The sequence below is a fragment of the Pimephales promelas genome, unplaced genomic scaffold, assembly GCF_988280905.1.
Source record: "Pimephales promelas unplaced genomic scaffold, fPimPro1.hap1.1 HAP1_SCAFFOLD_102, whole genome shotgun sequence".
NCBI lineage: Eukaryota > Metazoa > Chordata > Actinopteri > Cypriniformes > Leuciscidae > Pimephales > Pimephales promelas.
The window spans coordinates 21,405-40,236 of NW_028297329.1; the positions used below are offsets into that span (position 1 = coordinate 21,405).

Below are 18,832 nucleotides of genomic sequence, written 5' to 3' on the forward strand. Positions count from 1 at the left end.
TAATTTTCTATTTTTTTTCCCTTTTTAATTATTTAATTTATTAATTTAAACAAAACACGAGTACAACAAAGTGTACAATCAAAACCTATATATTATAGGCTACTTACGTTGCAGTGTAATCTATTGAATCTAGATAAAAGTGTAATCTGCCGGTTGTCCTGCAGGTGACCTCGTAACTCTGTCTTCTTACGATGCACTTGGGGATGTACGATTACTCCAGAGCACTCGTAGTTCTACGAAGATTTTCAAGTGCTACTTAAGTTACGATGCTTTTGGGAAACAGAACATAATAAGATCATTCGTAAGATCGTTTTTACGATCAACTTAGGCTTACGATGCTTTTGGGAAACGCAGCCCTGGGCGAAACAAACCCTCCAACCCGTCATTTCAATTCATTTCAATTCAATTCAATTCAATTCATTTCTTTATTGTCATTGTTATAAATAACAACGAAATAACATCAAAGAGTCCTACAGCTCCAATGACGAAATCAAAACAATGAAAGCATGGCGAAGCGGCTCTCCACGGATCTCCTTTCGTCGGCAAAAAGTTAAGAAACTCAACGCTGAAGCCGTCAGTGCCGAGCCGAGAAGTTCGCACGTGACTTATGCAGTGTTTCCCACACATAGACTAATTCGCCGCCACATACTGCGTTTCATTTTTTAACAGTATTTAAAACACGCAGCGTATTCTTTCAGTTTTATTTCCCTGCTCTCCCTCCGTCTCTCTCACATACACACACACACACACACCGCGTCTGTCTATGAGGCGCCGGACTGGACAAAAGCGAAGCGAACTCCGTGAGAGACAGAGTGGGACTTTATTTAAACTTATATAAACTAATTTAATTTATTTTACTGGACAGTTTAAAGCTCCTAACTATATTTTGTAGTAGCTTGAAGAGTGCAGTGTTATGTTGCATCATGCAGTATTTGTCCTGAAAAGGCTCCTGAGTAAATGTCTGTATTACCTCAATAAATTTAAGCTCATTCCTAATTTATTTGTATTTATTTTTTAATACATTTTAATCATTAACTTTAAAAGCACACTCTTTTTACGACTAAAATAACAGTCAAGGGTAAAAAAAACACCTAATTCCCAAAATTAAAACGGAAAAAACGGAATTTGGGAAAAAATAAAACGGATTTTTCTTCTTGCACGCTTTAACCTCGCGCAGATCGGTTCATGATGTCATCGCAGATCGGTTTCCTCGCTAGAGAAGTGTTCAGTTTTTCCGCTTGTAAATTCGAATCCGTCATGGCGCGAGCGCAACTGGCAAAGCTCTGGTTGTTGTTTATTTTGCACGTTACGTCCAAAACACACCCATTACTCATTACGAGAATAGAGAGCATTTTAGACCCTACGCCGACCATTTTCCCCATCGTTAAACTAGCAAAAGGGGATTCGGACACGACCTAAGTGCACTTGTGCCCTACCATGAGCTTAGATCCTTAAAATAGGGCCCATTGTGCTATTCCTGTGCATGTGTGGAAACTGTAAAGTGTCCCACCTGTGAGGAGAGCCCAGGCTGAGGCCTGCCATCTGCTTTGGCAGGGCACCATTGCCGTTGTTGTGCGCATACAGTCCGGCTGGGTTGTTGTACGTCAGTCTTGAGTTGCCGTTATTGTAGGACACACCGCCTGTGAGGGGACTCTTGGGAGATGGACTCTTCGGAGTCGGGCTATAGCCACTGCTGATTGGTCGAAAGGTCTGTAAAAAAGTAGTTTTTGATTGTAAGCTGGGGGTGTACCGAAAAATATATATATACAGAGCAAATTATTCACTGTTTCAACAAAGAGCTAATATAATCGGAATTGTGCTGAACATAAAACAGCTTTTGACAGGTTTACAGATCTGACATGCACTCAATAAACAGCTTACTCACAAAATATGTAAATATTGACTGTTGCAGACAAACTCCATCATTTGCCTCTGGTCAGCACAGCTTTTGATTATAAGTTAGCAGCCATGTAATGACATCAGCAGTCATTTAAGGCAACTGATCTGTTATCCTTTGCATATGGAGTGGAGACATCTTTTTATGCTGTTGTTTTGTTAAACGTTTGTCTGAAGTATCGTATTTGGGGACTAATTCTGAGAAATAAATAACGAAACTTCATTTAATATTAATGGCTGCCAAGTTTAAAACTCTGCATGTCAGAAATTAATGGCAATAAATCTACATTAAGTTCAAACAAAAGTTCATTCACGTTCATCAAATCTGAAATCTATAATTATACAAAACAACTGATCACAAAAAAAATCAGTGAAACTGAATGCACTAATGTTTTATAATAAGAAAAACAACTTTTCCATTTAAATATTAAGACCATTTCAGGAGGGATGTAGCTTTGATATCATAGTCAAAATGTGGAATAATTAAGTCTCTTCTGCACCAAGGCTGCATTTATCCAATCAAAAATACAGTCAAAACTTATGAAAGCACAAGGGTAGCAATATTCAATTTGAAAAGTAATATATAAAATGACAATGCAATATGTAAAATGGCTATGCATTTCTGTATTTAAATTGACATTTTCCATTATATTTGTGCAACGTTGGTGCAAAATGAAAATGAAAAATCTATTATATAATTGTCATTTCATACACTAGTTTTAATATGTAAATTGAGTACACATTTTAACGCTTAATAATTTGCAAACTTAAAATGGAAATGTATTACAGAAATGATTATATGTATAAAATGTTCAACCAAAACGATCATTGAATTGATTTTTCTTAATTGCATTCACACTCACATTTAAGACACTTGCGATTGCATTTTCATTAAATGTCACACAATAAATTCAGCAAAATTCAACATGCAAATTAAGAACGCATGTCACGATCACGATGAATTATCATTTCTATTTTTGCACGAAACATTGCACAAATGGAAAATGTACATTTAAATACAGAAATGCATTTGATTATATTTTAAAACGTAATTTTCAGCATCATTACTCCAGTCTTCAGTGTCACATGATCCTTCAGAAAACACTCTGATATGAGGATTTGCTGTTTAAGAAACATTTTTTCTCGGGGGTTGATACCAAAACGTTGCATATTGGTTTGGAACGACCCGAGGGGGAATAAATAACGGCAGTATTTTCATGGATAGCGGAGGAACACGTTCAAGTGTAAGCAGTGCTCTGCGCTTCAGTCCCACAGCGTCTGCAGATCATGAAGCTCTGCTTTCTGTTGTTTTTAGCCTTATGACCATGAAAAAGATCTCATATCAATCTTTATTACATTTCAGAATGCCGGTATGGGCAGCAAGACAAGCGTTATATTGCATCTCTCATCTTTGAGTGGACAGACGCCAGCTGTTCTCCTCATTTAAAACAACGTGCGAGATAAAGGGTTTGATGGGTTCATGCACTCTCAGAAAAAAAGGTACAAAAGCTGTCACTGGGGCTGTACCTTTTCAAAAGGTAAACTTGTATCCATTTTAGGTGCTAATATGTGCATTTTAGGTGCTAATAATACATTTTAAGTGTTAATATGTACATTTTAGGTGCTAATAAGTACATTTCACAAGCTAATGTGTCCATTTCAGGTTATAATATGTACATTTTAGGTGTTAATATGTACATTTTAGGGTTTGATGGGTTCATGTCATTTATCTTTTTTCTCTTAAGTTCCACACTTAATGTTAAAACAGAACTCTTTGCACCATAAATGCCCTGATTGAAAATTAAATTATATACAGAACATGAACTGTAGTTCCCTTTATATATACAGGGAAATACTGTAATACAATATGTACTTACATGCAATTTCACAGTTAAATGCACCATTTTTAGACATAAAAAGAACAAATCATCTTGAAAAGCTGACATTCCCAGAATAGCTTCACATTTGATGTTTTTTTCATTTTAATAAATCTTTTTCTTCTTAGTTTTTCTATCAGTAATGCACATTGTTTTTAGTGCTTTATTCTATAGTCGTGTGTTACCATGATGGCGTGTTATTTTGTGGATCTTCTATATATTATTATCTACCTCCGCTTTGATCAACCACTAGCCGATTACAACTGAAACTAATAGAAACATGATGTTATTATGGTTATCTAAAGCGTATATAATGTTTAGAAATAACGTCTGTTCTGACCTTTGCTGGAAAGGAGACGTAGATGCATGCTCCTTTAGTTCACATGTCTGCCACAAATGGGTGTAACTGCAATAAAAATGGCAGATTTACTAGTCTACACATCTGGTGTATAGCTTATTAAAAGTGCCAGTTTTGTAGTCTTACATTGAAAACCATTCATTTGTACCTCTCTACCTTTTTAAACATAAAATTTCACTTTAAGCTTAGATTTTTGTTATTTAATAAATCTGGATAAGGCTCATGTCTCATTAAACTGATTTATTGAAGCTATTCTGCAGTGCAGTGAGTCTAGAGGATCACTGAAATAGCAGGAGTGGTTGAAGCAGACTCTCCTTTTATTACACACTACGTTTATCATACTTCTCATACCAGGGGAAATATTACAAGACACCCTTATCAGGCGACTATCCAACTTAAGAAGTTCTGGATGGGTCAGAATGCACACAAAAACTTTTAGCATGATATAGACATTGAGATATGAATCTTAAAAAAAATACATGTATTTTTAAAGAAATAAGAATGTGCATTTTGCTATTAAGCACATTTTAGCTGATTTTTTAACTCACGTAATGCAAATTATTGTAATGCAAAAATTGTAAGGTATTTATTAGGGATAAAGAAAATTCGGGCAATATATTAACGACGCTTCAGATGCGCACTGTTCAACATGATGGTTATGAATTGCTTGAAATTTTGACTGGAATCCCTTTAAAAAAGTCATATCATATCGGCTACATAAAATTATAATGAGAACATCATAGTTGTGTGCTTGGGACATTGATTTTAATGGTGAGACTTTTGTTTTTGTGATCAGGCTCTTAAGAGATATATAAAATTTTGGATTTAGATTTATCAGCCAATATATCGGTTATCGGTAGGGTTGGGTATTGAGAATCGAGTATCGATTGGAACCGAGACTAACTTTTTGTTTTTCCCGGAATCGTTCAAAAGTTAAAATTTCGATTCCTAGTTTTGATATTCACAGTCCGCCGAGCGGAAGAAGAAACCGCTGAACAACACCAACGAAGAAGCGTCTACCGGAAGTGTTGGCATAACCGCGCGAGTCGAACATGAGTAGCTTACGTCGGCGATCCAAAGTATGGCTTCGCTTTTCTAAAAATTAACGAAATCTCGGCAAAATGCAAAATTTGTGACAAAAGGAGTATTTGTGACAGAAGGAGTATTTCCTTCAGAAAGGCCGTTGGTTAGCTAAACTTTTTTTGACCCTGCCTCTTAAAAGAATCGGAATCGAGAATCGTTAGGAACCGGAATCGAAACAAGGAATCGGAATCGGAATCAGAATCGTTCAAATTCAAACGATACCCAACCCTAGTTATCGGCTTTCAGATATAAAGAATTATCGGTTATCGGCCAGTTGTCGGTTAAGCTTTCATATTGGTGCATCCCTATTATTTATACATACATCATGGTAGTGCTTGTTATTTGTACTGCTTACATAATGCAACAGATGCCAGTGAAAAGCAAACGTAAAAATGTGACGTGGGGTGACACAATTAACCCCTTCAGACCCTGTGTCCATTCGTATGGATATCACATGGTTTTGTGTGTAAACCAATACAATTTTAAGTTTTAATAATATGAGGAATACTTGGTCACTCATTGGCCCCTGATCATCCAAAGATATGACCCCTAAATTTTTATTAACATGATTTTATTTCTTCATAAGTATCATGTAGGCAAAAAATCAGGTCTAAATGTACCAATGAGAACAGTTTTGTTGCTGGGTAAAGCTAGTTTCCCGTAATCGCCAGCGAAACACAGAAAGACCAGGGAGATATTTATGAGGAGTGTTTGTGTCTGCTCATAAATCAGGTTTCACTGACCTGTTTTACAGCGATATCCCAGCATGCCCTTTGGTTCTGGGTGACTGCCCACGGAGCCAGAACATTCAGAACCAACCAAACAAAGCGGTTTGCTACTGCTAGCTATGAACTGTATAAATCAAAACTGACCTCAAACCTACTTTTATTAATTAAGGCTTGCTTTGGGGAAAATGACCCGTGATTTATTAAGGCTGATATCGACCTGAGCACTGCAAGGGAAGATGAAGGGAGGACCTGATGGAAACCATATGGCCACTGTTGACAGACTAAAACAACCCACTAACCCCCGTAACATCACCGTTCCCTCTCCGAACACGTAATAATGAGATATTCATTCAAAAATAGCACAATACATACAAGACTTAAAAATGCACCAAACAATGTGAGATTTTTTAGATATTTGGTAACATAAAACACAACAAAATATAGCTTCTTAGATTCAGGAAGTTTTCAGATGAGATACATACAGTACTGGTAAAAAATTTGGAATAAATGCATTCTTGAAAGAAGTCTTGTATTTTCACCAAGCCTGAATCATTATAACAATTTAAAAGAACTTTTAAAAAGAACAATTTCCAAAACAATATTAAATATTACGTTTTCAATATTGATAATGATAAAAGAACCATAGGGATGCACCGATATGAATATTTTGGACCGATCCCGATAACCGATAATTCTTCATATTTGAAAGCCGATAACCGATATATTGGCCAATAAATTAAAATTGTATATCATTTTTTAAAGGCTGATTACGAAAATAAAAGTATTACCATTAAAAGCCATGTCCCACACACAATTATAATGTTCTCATGATAATCAGAATAGTATCTCATGATCATTTTTTGTAGCCGATCTCCTTTTTAAAGTGATTCCAATCAGGCCATCCTTAAAAATATTTTGGTTTGCAGTAACAGCAAAAAATTTTTTTTAAAGGGTCGGTTGTGACGCTGTGCGGAGAAACAGAGCTGAGGCTGGGTCCAAACGCAGTGTAGCTTTATTAAACAAACTTAAAACAAGACACTAGAAGCAAGACTCGAGAGACGTGAAAGCACCAATCTTGATCCTGCTGAATCAGAGACTTCAGCTCGCTCTGACGCCCAGCCTTCTCCTTCAGCATCATCTTGATCTGTGTACGGAGATTCTTCTCCAACTGCAGTATCGTCAGCCCGTCTTCCTCCTGATAATCCAGCAGCTGGAGTTCATCACACAGGCAAGCCACATTTTTTCTGCAAGCTTTAATACTGCTCATCAAGCGCTTCTTCAACCCCTCCTCCTCTGCGATTATCTTGTCCAGCAGCTTCTTGATGTGCATGTGAACCTCGTCCATTCGCTGACACCGCTGGTCCTCTGTGATCCCGATCTCCTCCCAGATGTCCTTCAGCTCACCAAGAGCATTGTTCAGATATGAGACAGACTGTGCAGCGGGGACCTCACACTTCCTCATCCTGTCGTGAAACCTTTGCCGCAGATCTCCGACGATGTTTATATCTTTTTCTTTTCTTTTTTTTTGGCGGTTGACAAACCAACTTAACGGTACCGCCACCGACTGGGCTTCTTCTTCTTCCACATACTGCAGGAACGACTGCCCATTCACACGAAACTCCTTACACTGCGCCGCTTCCCATTGGTCAATCTGAGCATTCAGACTCTTCTCGAGCTTCGTCAAAGTCTTCTGCAGGTCGACTCTCTGCTTCTCCTCCTTCAGCAGGTTTCCTCCTCTGTTGTTGAAGCGAGATGGGTCTGTGGCTTTTTTCACCAGCTCCTGATAGAGAGTCCAGTTGCTGGTCCAGGTGGAAACAGAGTCATACATCTCGCGGTGTGCGGTATAATCCTGCTTCAATCGTTTCAACTCCAGCTCATGTTCACGCAACACCTCCTCGTCCAGATCGTCACAGTAGTAAGGAACGAAGGCTTGTCTCTGCTCCAGGCTGTAGTAGCATTTCTCCCAAAACTTGACCCTCAATGTTCTTCTTCTGCTGCTCCTCCAATAACCGAAGCTCTGCTTGCAGTGCGTTCAATCTGCTCTTTGTGCTGGTGTGGTTGTTCTGCATGAGACTCTCTCTTTCTTCCACAGGAACCTGCAACATCTCCCACAATTCCCCAATACGACCACAGATGGACACACACAGCGCTTCACTGTCTGATTTACGGTTTTCCAGCCGTCCCAGTAACACTTTCAGTGAGCTGATGTTGTCCACAGAGAGGCATTTAGCGTTTTCATCCTTTACAGCGTCTTCCTCAAAGGTTGTGTCAGGATGATGCTCCAAATCCTCCATCAACACTGTGATCTGACGCTTTATTTCCACCACCTCGCCATGACGACGCTCCTTCTCCTGGTTGCGTGTGTTGATGTATTTCCTGTAGCTGTTCAGCTGCTCTTGTGACGGCACTCTTTTGGGATCGATCGGGAAGAGGTCCTGCAAGGAACAAGCCCGAGCGACATACCCGTCAAGAGTCCAGTTGGCAAGGTCCCGCGGCATCCATCGAGCGATCTCATAATCCAGCCCATTCAGAAACAGGCCCATGAGCTGGATATCATCTAGCGCTCCCACACTGCTAATGGACAGGAACTCCTTCGCGTACCTTTGGACAGACCGGCCCTCTTGCAAGACTGACGACAGGTATTCTGTCATAGCCCGGTTGCTGACGACTGCTGGACCCATATTGAGGTTGGTTGTTCTGTGACGCTGTGCGGAGAAACAGAGCTGAGGCTGGGTCCAAATGCAGTGTAGCTTTATTAAACAAACTTAAAACAAGACACTAGAAGCAAGACTCAAGAGACGTGAAAGCACCAATCTTGATCCTGCTGAATCAGAGACTTCAGCTCGCTCTGACGCCCAGCCTTCTCCTTCAGCATCATCTTGATCTGTGTACGGAGATTCTTCTCCAACTGCAGTATCGTCAGCCCGTCTTCCTCCTGATAATCCAGCAGCTGGAGTTCAGAGCTAAAAACAGGTGAACTAAACAAGATGATAAAACACAGGTGCATGAAATAAACCATTATCAGTCCAGGGTAAAACATGAATGAAACAATAAACTAGGAAGGAGTGCCCCCCAGAGGCTCAAGCGGGCACTCCAGCCGCAGATCGTCACATAACCCCCCCTCTAAGGAGCAGCTTCCAGACGCTCCTAGAACGATCCAGGCGGGGGGCAGAGTGAAGGTGATCCCGGGGGAGGGACGGAGGGCCAGGCCCGTGCAGGGGAACAGGACCAGGAGGTAGCCAAGGCGGGCCTGGGCCGCAGAGCATGGGCATACCAGACTGGGCCGGAGACCAAGGCGGAGCAGGACGAGGCGGAGGCCAGGGCGGAGCAGAACGAGGCAGAGGCCAGGGCGGAGCAGGAAGAGGCGAAGGCCAGGGCGGAGCAGGAAGAGGCAAAGGCCAGGGCGGAGCAGGACGAGGCAGAGGCCAGGGCGGAGCAGGACGAGGCAGAGGCCAGGGCGGAGCAGGACGAGGCAGAGGCCAGGGCGGAGCAGGAAGAGGCGAAGGCCAGGGCGGAGCAGGACGAGGCAGAGGCCAGGGCGGAGCAGGAAGAGGCAAAGGCCAGGGCGGAGCAGGAAGAGGCGAAGGCCAGGGCGGAGCAGGACGAGGCAGAGGCCAGGGCGGAGCAGGACGAGGCAGAGGCCAGGGCGGAGCAGGACGAGGCAGAGGCCAGGGCGGAGCAGGACGAGGCAGAGGCCAGGGCGGAGCAGGAAGAGGCGAAGGCCAGGGCGGAGCAGGAAGAGGCGAAGGCCAGGGCGGAGCAGAACGAGGCAGAGGCCAGGGCGGAGCAGGAAGAGGCGAAGGCCAGGGCGGAGCAGGAAGAGGCGAAGGCCAGGGCGGAGCAGGAAGAGGCGAAGGCCAGGGCGGAGCAGGACGAGGCAGAGGCCAGGGCGGAGCAGGACGAGGCGAAGGCCAGGGCGGAGCAGGAAGAGGCGAAGGCCAGGGCGGAGCAGGAAGAGGCGAAGGCCAGGGCGGAGCAGGAAGAGACCAGGGCGGAGCAGGAAGAGACCAGGGCGGAGCAGGAAGAGGCGAAGGCCAGGGCGGAGCAGGAAGAGGCGAAGGCCAGGGCGGAGCAGGAAGAGGCAGAGGCCAGGGCGGAGCAGGAAGAGGCGAAGGCCAGGGCGGAGCAGGACGAGGCAGAGGCCAGGGCGGAGCAGGACGAGGCAGAGGCCAGGGCGGAGCAGGACGAGGCAGAGGCCAGGGCGGAGCAGGACGAGGCAGAGGCCAGGGCGGAGCAGGAAGAGGCGAAGGCCAGGGCGGAGCAGGAAGAGGCGAAGGCCAGGGCGGAGCAGAACGAGGCAGAGGCCAGGGCGGAGCAGGAAGAGGCGAAGGCCAGGGCGGAGCAGGAAGAGGCGAAGGCCAGGGCGGAGCAGGAAGAGGCGAAGGCCAGGGCGGAGCAGGACGAGGCAGAGGCCAGGGCGGAGCAGGACGAGGCGAAGGCCAGGGCGGAGCAGGAAGAGGCGAAGGCCAGGGCGGAGCAGGAAGAGGCGAAGGCCAGGGCGGAGCAGGAAGAGACCAGGGCGGAGCAGGAAGAGACCAGGGCGGAGCAGGAAGAGGCGAAGGCCAGGGCGGAGCAGGAAGAGGCGAAGGCCAGGGCGGAGCAGGAAGAGGCAGAGGCCAGGGCGGAGCAGGAAGAGGCGAAGGCCAGGGCGGAGCAGGACGAGGCAGAGGCCAGGGCGGAGCAGGAAGAGACCAGGGCGGAGCAGGAAGAGACCAGGGCGGAGCAGGAAGAGGCGAAGGCCAGGGCGGAGCAGGAAGAGACCAGGGCGGAGCAGGAAGAGGCGAAGGCCAGGGCAGAGCAGGAAGAGACCAGGGCGGAGCAGGAAGAGGCGAAGGCCAGGGCGGAGCAGGACGAGGCGAGGTCCATGTCTGCATCACCTCCATGGCCCTCACAGGGTACCTACTGCCCCCCCCCCAAAAAAATACTTGGGGAAATTCACGGGAGGAGCCTCTGGGTGGTGAACGGGTACAGGAAAGGCCTCCCGGAGCTTGAAGGGTGCAGGCAGAGCGAGGCGCAGAGGCGGGGCCGGTAGGGCGAGGCGCAGAGGCGGGGCCGGCAGAGCGAGGAGTCTGGGCACGCTCACCGGGGCCTGGCGAACCAAACGAGTCCTCCTTCTCCTCCTCCTGCGACGGCGCGTCACATCGGTAGGTCAATATTTTTTTTTTTTCAAGATTCAGTGTAAAAAAAAAAGGTACAATTTTGGTCATGGTGATCATGAATTTTTTTAAAATTGCATATTGTGATGTCACTGACTGGGTCTTCAAACTGTACATCCACTGCTAGGTGTCAATGCAACCTACAACCGGTTACGTTTTAGGCCAATCACAAAATGAATAAAATATCAGTTTGTTATGCAGCAGTGCAGGCTTTTTTATATATATATATATATATATACATGAGATATAAGCAAAAACAAGTACAAATACATGGTACAATACATTAGCCTATATACTTATATATATTTAATTTCAGGAAGGTCTTAAATTAGCTACTTTTCAGTTAAGTGTGTCGCTCTGTCTGAAAAGAAATTTAATTTAGTAATCAAATGTAAAATGACACTGCATGGTTTATCATAGTTAGATTAACGCTTATTAAAGTTTAAGTTATTCATTCAAGAGCTGCGAGTGATTTTTCTCTGCCTTTTGTTGTTTGATTCGCATTACTGGCTCGTCACATGTTTATTAGACTGCCCCTTTAAGACCGAATGCGGATCAAATAGAATAGATGACTGACGCACCATCATTTTCTCCCAACTATTTACGTTCATTTAAGACATAAACTGTTTAAATAAATCTCAGAGCAGGTCATTTTATATTTTATGTATGTTTGATTGTTTAGCTGCGCACATGAAGCCCAAAATGAGGCTATAGCCTACTTTTCTTGTCTCGTTGCAGTGCAGCCTTGTGAACAGCGTCTCTTGCGCAGACTTTAGTGCTTTTAATAGCTCTTTTAATGATTGAACGCGTCCGCAGTTTAGCAACAGTACAGACTGCATTTTACAACAATCACCGATCGTGCTGATTCTGACGGTAGGCTACGTTTGGGCTTTAGGAAGAAATGACAGCGCAACGCTGTGAAGGGAAGGAAGTTACGCTAGACAGAATGCGTCTGTAATGGTTTCATCTCAAATATCTTCTTTTTATAATCTTTGAAAGCCGAAATCTAAAATACAATTAGTAAAATATCCCAGATCTATGTGTAATCACGTTCTGTCCTCATTGTTACTCATTAAGCAGGGCTGTCGTGTTGTCCGCGCTGTGGCTCCGGGTGAGAGATCGTTCTCTCCTTTCTGGACTGCGAATAGCAAAATTGCATCACAGTCTTCACAGACAAATTGTTTAATATCATTATATATAGAAATGTTTGATATTCAGCCCCGTTGCCCGTTTAATACCGGGTTTACCAAGCGGGAACACCGAATGAAACGAAGCGAACGTACAAGCCAGTGTGACACGCCTAAACCAATTGTAAACATAATGACGCCACGGGTTTTTATTTAAAAGAAAGAATGTAGACTGGCTACGTTTATATGTAGACATAAGCAACTTTCACAATAGCCTACTAACTAAAATATAATTAATATTATTTTATTGAATTTGAATTAGTCGTTTAAAGAGTAAAAAAAAATCGGTCGGTCTGAATGCAAGTTACAACCGGCAAGTCGGTCGGACTAAAAGGAAAAAAAAATAAAATAAATTGTGTCGGCCCTAAATTGACAGGGTCGGTCGGGTTACGGCAAACAAGAATATTTTTAAGGGTGGCCTCATATTTCAGCAAATTCAAAAGCATCATGTTGAACAGTGCACATCTGAAGAGTCACAGCTGGAGGAAATAATACATTATTTAGTGGCTTTAATATATCGACCAAATTTTCTTATTTGGCCGATAACAATAACATAAAAAAATAACAAATATCGGCCGATACCGATATACCGATAACAATTGAGCATTTGCATAAATCAGCATATTAGAATGATTTCTGAAGGATCATGTGACACTGAAGACTGGAGTAACGATGAAATAAATGAACTAAAACTTTGGCTATAAAAGAGGGCCTTAAAAGCTTGATGGATGAACTTTAAGGAAGTCTCATATTACGGCTGGTGACAAGACTTCCGAGCAATGAAACAATCCCTCAGTTATGCTCAGACCTACACGGTCCGAGTTAAAATACAGCCTCTGAAAAATTCTTTGGCTCGACCACATGCTTGGCCGTGTCTCCTTCCATTGGAAATGACGTGACTTGTTCTATCGCTATTCTTACAGATTTTCAACATTCATACTTTCCAGTGGCCATGGCAAAAGCCACAATGACTTACATCTCAGCATGAGGCACACATCTGCTCTGGAAATCACTGAAACACTTTATAGACGTTATGACATACAGTCACCAAATGTGAATGTGACTTTCCTGAAGGTTTGTGCAATGCCCAACTGGTTCCAGTGTCAGGGCCAAGAACGATTTCAAACCATCTGTCTCTTTTGCCACAAAATGGCTGACATGGGCTATTTTTCCTTACACGAGTGAATACAAAGAAAACATTAGCATCATGTTATAAATGTATTTTAGGATGGAAGAATTCAAAGGCAATATTGTGGACTATTACATTTAATTTCCAAAGAGCACCAGCCAAAAAGTCATCTTTCTAATGTGCAAACATCATGCCTTGACGGTCTACGTAATACCCTGTTATAATGTGACATTACCCAATTTAAAAACTAATGGTTAAAGTAATATTCTCCTCTTCTGATATAAGATTTAGGGAGTGATATTATCCATTTTTGACACAGTTCAGCAGAGGTTGGTCTTTATTAGACGCTGCATCATTGTGGTGACGCTATGGGAATGCTTCTAGGGGAACCAGTGTCTGAAGCATGTGTGCAAAGTAAACACACCAATTCTATTGGCTGAGGTAGTCATGTGACGTGCACTGGCATGACTATAAAATATATATATATATATATATATTTGACCTCAACTAGTCGAGACGATTAGGCATTGTATAGTTTATATTTCTATATTTCTGTTAGGCAATGAAACAGATCACAACGTGCTCACAGCATTTTGTGAATTTCCCTGGATAAGTTTCGGCATAATCCCTTCAATTAAAATGCAAATGAAGCTGTCTGTAATAGTATCCTATGGGAAAATCAAATATGAGTGCTATACCTGTGACTCCGACTCCAGTATTCCGGTGTATGGACTTGTCTTGGGTTCTTCTATTCCAGTTGGAGACCAAACCTTTCCAGATCTAAAAAAACAAAACCAAAGGTTAGGTGAATGAAGGCACACATCAATGAAAACAGTCTGCTTCTCTTTATCTATATCTGATAGCAATATTGATTGACATAAATAATCAATTCACACTCCTTGTGTTTGGCATTTGGTGCCGCTATTAGAGTGTGTTTTCGTCCAAGTTCTGTCACTTTACAATATTCGAGAGAGCATTTCATCCCATTCAGATGATTTTCTTTAGTTGTTCTGATGTGTTATGAAATCTAAACTTCACCAGTCAAAATGTCTTCAACAACTGGATAACAAAACCCAGATGTTCTTTAATAAAGTTTAACCTAAAGCAAAATCCATTTTCCAGAAGAAATGGCCTGGTTTCACAGACAGGGATTAGATTAAGCCAGGATTAGGACATTGAGGTAAATGTGCTTTAGAAAAAAAAAAAAAAACATTGCTGTTGTGCAGTTTGAGACAAAACAACGACACTGACATGTTTCAAGATATATCAGTGCAAGTTGCTTCCAGTTAAAGAAAAAAGTCTGGGACTAGTTTATCCTGGGCATATGTTTCATTAAAGCCTTTTAGGGAATACATGTACAAATGACAAAACATCTACATATGCTAACAGGAGAGATTTCCTGAGGTAGGCGGTGGACCTCACAAAAACTTTGTCAGGATATTTCACCTCAATATTAAAACACAATTTGTAAAGTACAATTTTAACTGTGAGCCATGGCAGTATGGGTTGTATTGCTTTCATTTGTTCAGATTCTAATGAACAAATATTAGGGATGTACGATATATCGGCCAGCATATCGGTATCGGCCGATATATGTTCATTTTTAATGTTATCGTTATCGGCTGGGTAAGAAAAGGAGGCCGAAATATTAAAGCCGATAATGATGTATTATTCCCTTCAGCTGAGACACTTGTTTAGCACTGTTTATGTTTTTGAATTTCTTGAAATATGATTGAAATCTCTTCAAAAAATGAAAATACGGTTCGGTACAACATGTGCAGCGCAAATCTGTCATAATGAGAACATCATTATAATTGTGCGCTTGGGACATGGATTTAATTGGGAGACTTTTGTTTTTGTAATCAGGCTCTCAAAATTAGATAAAAATTTGGATTTAAGTTTATCGGCCGATATGTCGGTTATCGGCTTTCAAATATAAAGAATTATCGGTATCGGCCAAAATTTTCATATCGGTGCATCCCTAACAAATATATTGTATTTTTACTCAAAGTAATGTGAGGGTATATGGAAACAACAACGACATCATCATAATGGTCAAGTTAAATTGCAAAACTAGCTATTGGGCATCTTTTGACCAAATGGAAGAACAAAGACATTGGTTTTCCTTCGCCCCCACTGCGCTTACACCTACACGCACACAGCTATACACAGATCTGAGCAACAAAGAGACCTCTGTGGGCCGTCCCATCGTGGAAACTTCATCACCGGAGCATGAATGCACCCCCTTCTGAGTTGGCTTGGATGTGGCAAAGTGAGGCAATGACTTAGAAATGAATGTCAGAGTGACTTAGGACCATCTGGATGTGACTGATTAAAGCATGTTTTCCATATACCCACTGGAATGAAGAGACCCTTTCAGCAGACTGGAGGCTTGTTAATGGTTGTAGTGGGAACATACAGTTATTGTTGAATACCATGAACTCGGAAGGATAGCTTTGAGTCACATTTGTGTTACCTGAGCTACCGTGTGCGCACCAATCTTCTGCAATCTTTCATTTACTTTCAAAATGTATCCAAAAAAATGAATGTATTCATTAACCATTTTAATATTAGTGTCAGAGTAACATACTTAGGTTTGTGTCCATCAATTTCCAAATAAAAAGAATCGTTAATTTGTAAAAGTATTTATTTCACTGGGGAGGGAAAAGCTATATTAGATACTCTGTAAAAGATTTGTCAAGAGATTCTCTTTTTTCTTTTGTCAAATCAACTTAAATAATTTATTTAGTTCAGATAACTTATTATTTTGAGTTTCTGATGATTAAATCAGTCTCCTTCATTGTGATTGTATTAACTCAATTTTCCAGTTTAATCAACTTAAAATTTTAAGGCAACCAGGTTACTTATTTTTTTAAGTTAAACCAACATTTTTTTTTTTACAGTGTAGTAATATTAACTAAATAGCAATATTATTATACCATTACTTCCCGTGATTTGGTCGCGCCAGCCACCGTGTTTAAACTCAGCGAAGATAAGTAAAAGGCCATCTACATGTGGAAACATTACAAAAGGCACATAAGACAGACAGACAAATAAATCGTCATACTCTTACACCATCAACAACGTGAAGTATTGTGTGTTAGGAATGAGGAAAATGAGCGAGGCAGATGTAGTGGGCAGGGATGACGCACAATGCACCGTGTTGTTTCCACTCTTTCTCCATTATAATCCGTCAAGCAATTTTGAAGTCAGAATGTGGCACATAATTATGCATTGTGAGCCTGTTCAAAATCTGTCTTTTATCAGTACAACTATGAGACACAAACACTTAAATGACCTTCTCATGGGGACACGTGATCTCATGAGTATTTGTGTGCACTTTTTATGTATGAATTAAGTGTGGTTATGCCACACGTACATTTACTTAAAACAAAACGTAAATGTAAATGATATACATATGAACAACATTATAGATATAGACAAGCGTGTTTATAAATACTGAATTTCAATCGATTGTATTGTATTTATAATCACTGAGATGTTTTCATGTTTCACAATATAATCCAACTTGTTTCACAATATAATCATTGAACGAACTATTACTTGTGTAAAATTCATTTTGCTTGCCGTGGGATACAAAACAAGTCCCGTGACTCAAAAAATGACCACAAAATATGCAGCATAAAATGATCCTTTTGCGTGTGTTGTAATCCAAATCATTTGGACTACATTGGTTCTCCTTTCTGACATTTTAGCAATAAATCATTTATGGTGACTGATTATACAGTTATCTGTTATTTTTTCTATATACTGTATATACTTTAAAGAAATAGAGTTAGGGTTAGGTTTAGAGGTAAGAATGGGTTTAGTGGCTCAAAAATATATCTATTATATTGAAACTACACATGTTTTTGTCCTAAGTGGGGGTCTTACATAAACTATTTCCCCCTCTGGTTGGGATTTCTTCAGTGAGTAACTGAGTTGCAATATAGTGAAAGATTTACTTTGGCTTTGCTACATTTGTTGCATTTTCAATTTTATTTTAGAAAGGTGACTAATACCCAGATGTTTCCAGAAACACAGCAATGACCTGCTCAAATAGAGTTTCCAAATGTGTCATGTGAAATACACATTTGGTACAACAGGGAAAAGAGCAGCAGAAACGTGAAGAGTTCAGAAGCACACAAGAGCTTATTGTTGTATTTATTGAAAATGAAAACACAGATAATCTAACTCAAGGGTCAAAACCAGTAGCAGGTTCACACAACATGCAAAGGCAACAACCTACAAACTAAGACTGAAACACTTGGGTATTTACACTTATATGCCGAGTTTCATTTTTGTGACGAGCTCCACAAACTTCACAGAAAGGAAATCAGGGGTGTGTTTCCCGAAACCATCGTTCCCACGAACATTCGCAAACAGCATCGCGAAGTTGTGTGGTTTGAATGACTGCTCTCGACCTGTGGTTAGAGGCATCGTTTCTATATTGCACCACATGTTGGACGTAATAAATCCTTATCTAGAGCAAAATAAGCAAGCTGACATTCAGTACAAGCGGTGTCTTTTATACAGAATACATACAAATGGAATTTACGTCGTAAGATTTAAAGTACCGATTTTGAAGATTACGCGTGTGCGAACGTGCTCTACTATGTAAGAACGAGCCAAATATTGAGTCTGGTAATAAAGCAAAATAACTGAGAACAGTTAGAAATAGTCCTCAGATGACATGTCCTTAATTTATATATATAAAAAAAATCTAGGGTTAATTGGATCTCTAAATTGGTTGTTTCATTAAAAGTAGTTATTACTCCACCATGTGCGAAACCAACGTGGTTGAACGATACTTTGCGACAATGGGTTTCGGGAAACAGTCGTGATTAGCTAGTTGATTTCTCCAACGATGTATCGTACTATGGTAGCGAAGCAACGAATCACATCGTTGTACGGGAAACGCGCCCCAGGACGGCATCCAGGTTGTTTTCTTTATTTTTACAAAAGCACAATGTTTTCTTGTTTGGTCAAATACACTTGAGATGTAGATGGCACTTTCTCCTTAGTCAAATTTCAGTTTGAGATTCTTACCCAGAATAAAACGTGCAACAGAGCCGGTTAGCCGTGGAGAGTAAGTTACTATGGCAATTAACACTGAAGTCATGCCGCATTTATGGTAACTTGACACAAACTAGCCAGCTAAACCGGCTTCACGGTACAGACCCCTGGTGTGTTTAATTAGGAATGGAAAAAAATGATATATGTACAATAACCAACAAACTCAAGAAACAAACAGTTTTTACACACACATACGACACCAAACACAAATTAACCATAATCAGTAGCCATGGTAACAAATAGGGTTGGTATCGAGAATCGAGTATCGATTGGAACCGAGACTAACTTTTCGTTTTTCCCGGAATCGTTCAAAAGTTAAAATTTCGATTCCTAGTTTCGATA

General features: G+C 41.4%; 1 protein-coding gene and 1 pseudogene across 1 annotated transcript in view; both read right to left on the reverse strand.

Annotated features, from left to right (window-relative positions):
• Positions 1-14,270, reverse strand: part of LOC120473686 (PDZ and LIM domain protein 4) — a gene marked incomplete at its 5' end in the record, with an annotated part of 31,322 nt that extends 17,052 nt beyond the window's left edge. The window contains 2 exons of the mRNA XM_089128195.1: positions 1,511-1,710; positions 14,113-14,270. Of these exons, the coding sequence (XP_088984321.1) occupies positions 1,511-1,710; positions 14,113-14,270 (358 nt within the window). The remainder of the gene's footprint in view (positions 1-1,510; positions 1,711-14,112) is intronic.
• On the reverse strand, positions 5,950-10,825 carry LOC120473682 (protein regulator of cytokinesis 1-like; annotated as a pseudogene).
• Positions 14,271-18,832: the final 4,562 nt, after the last annotated feature.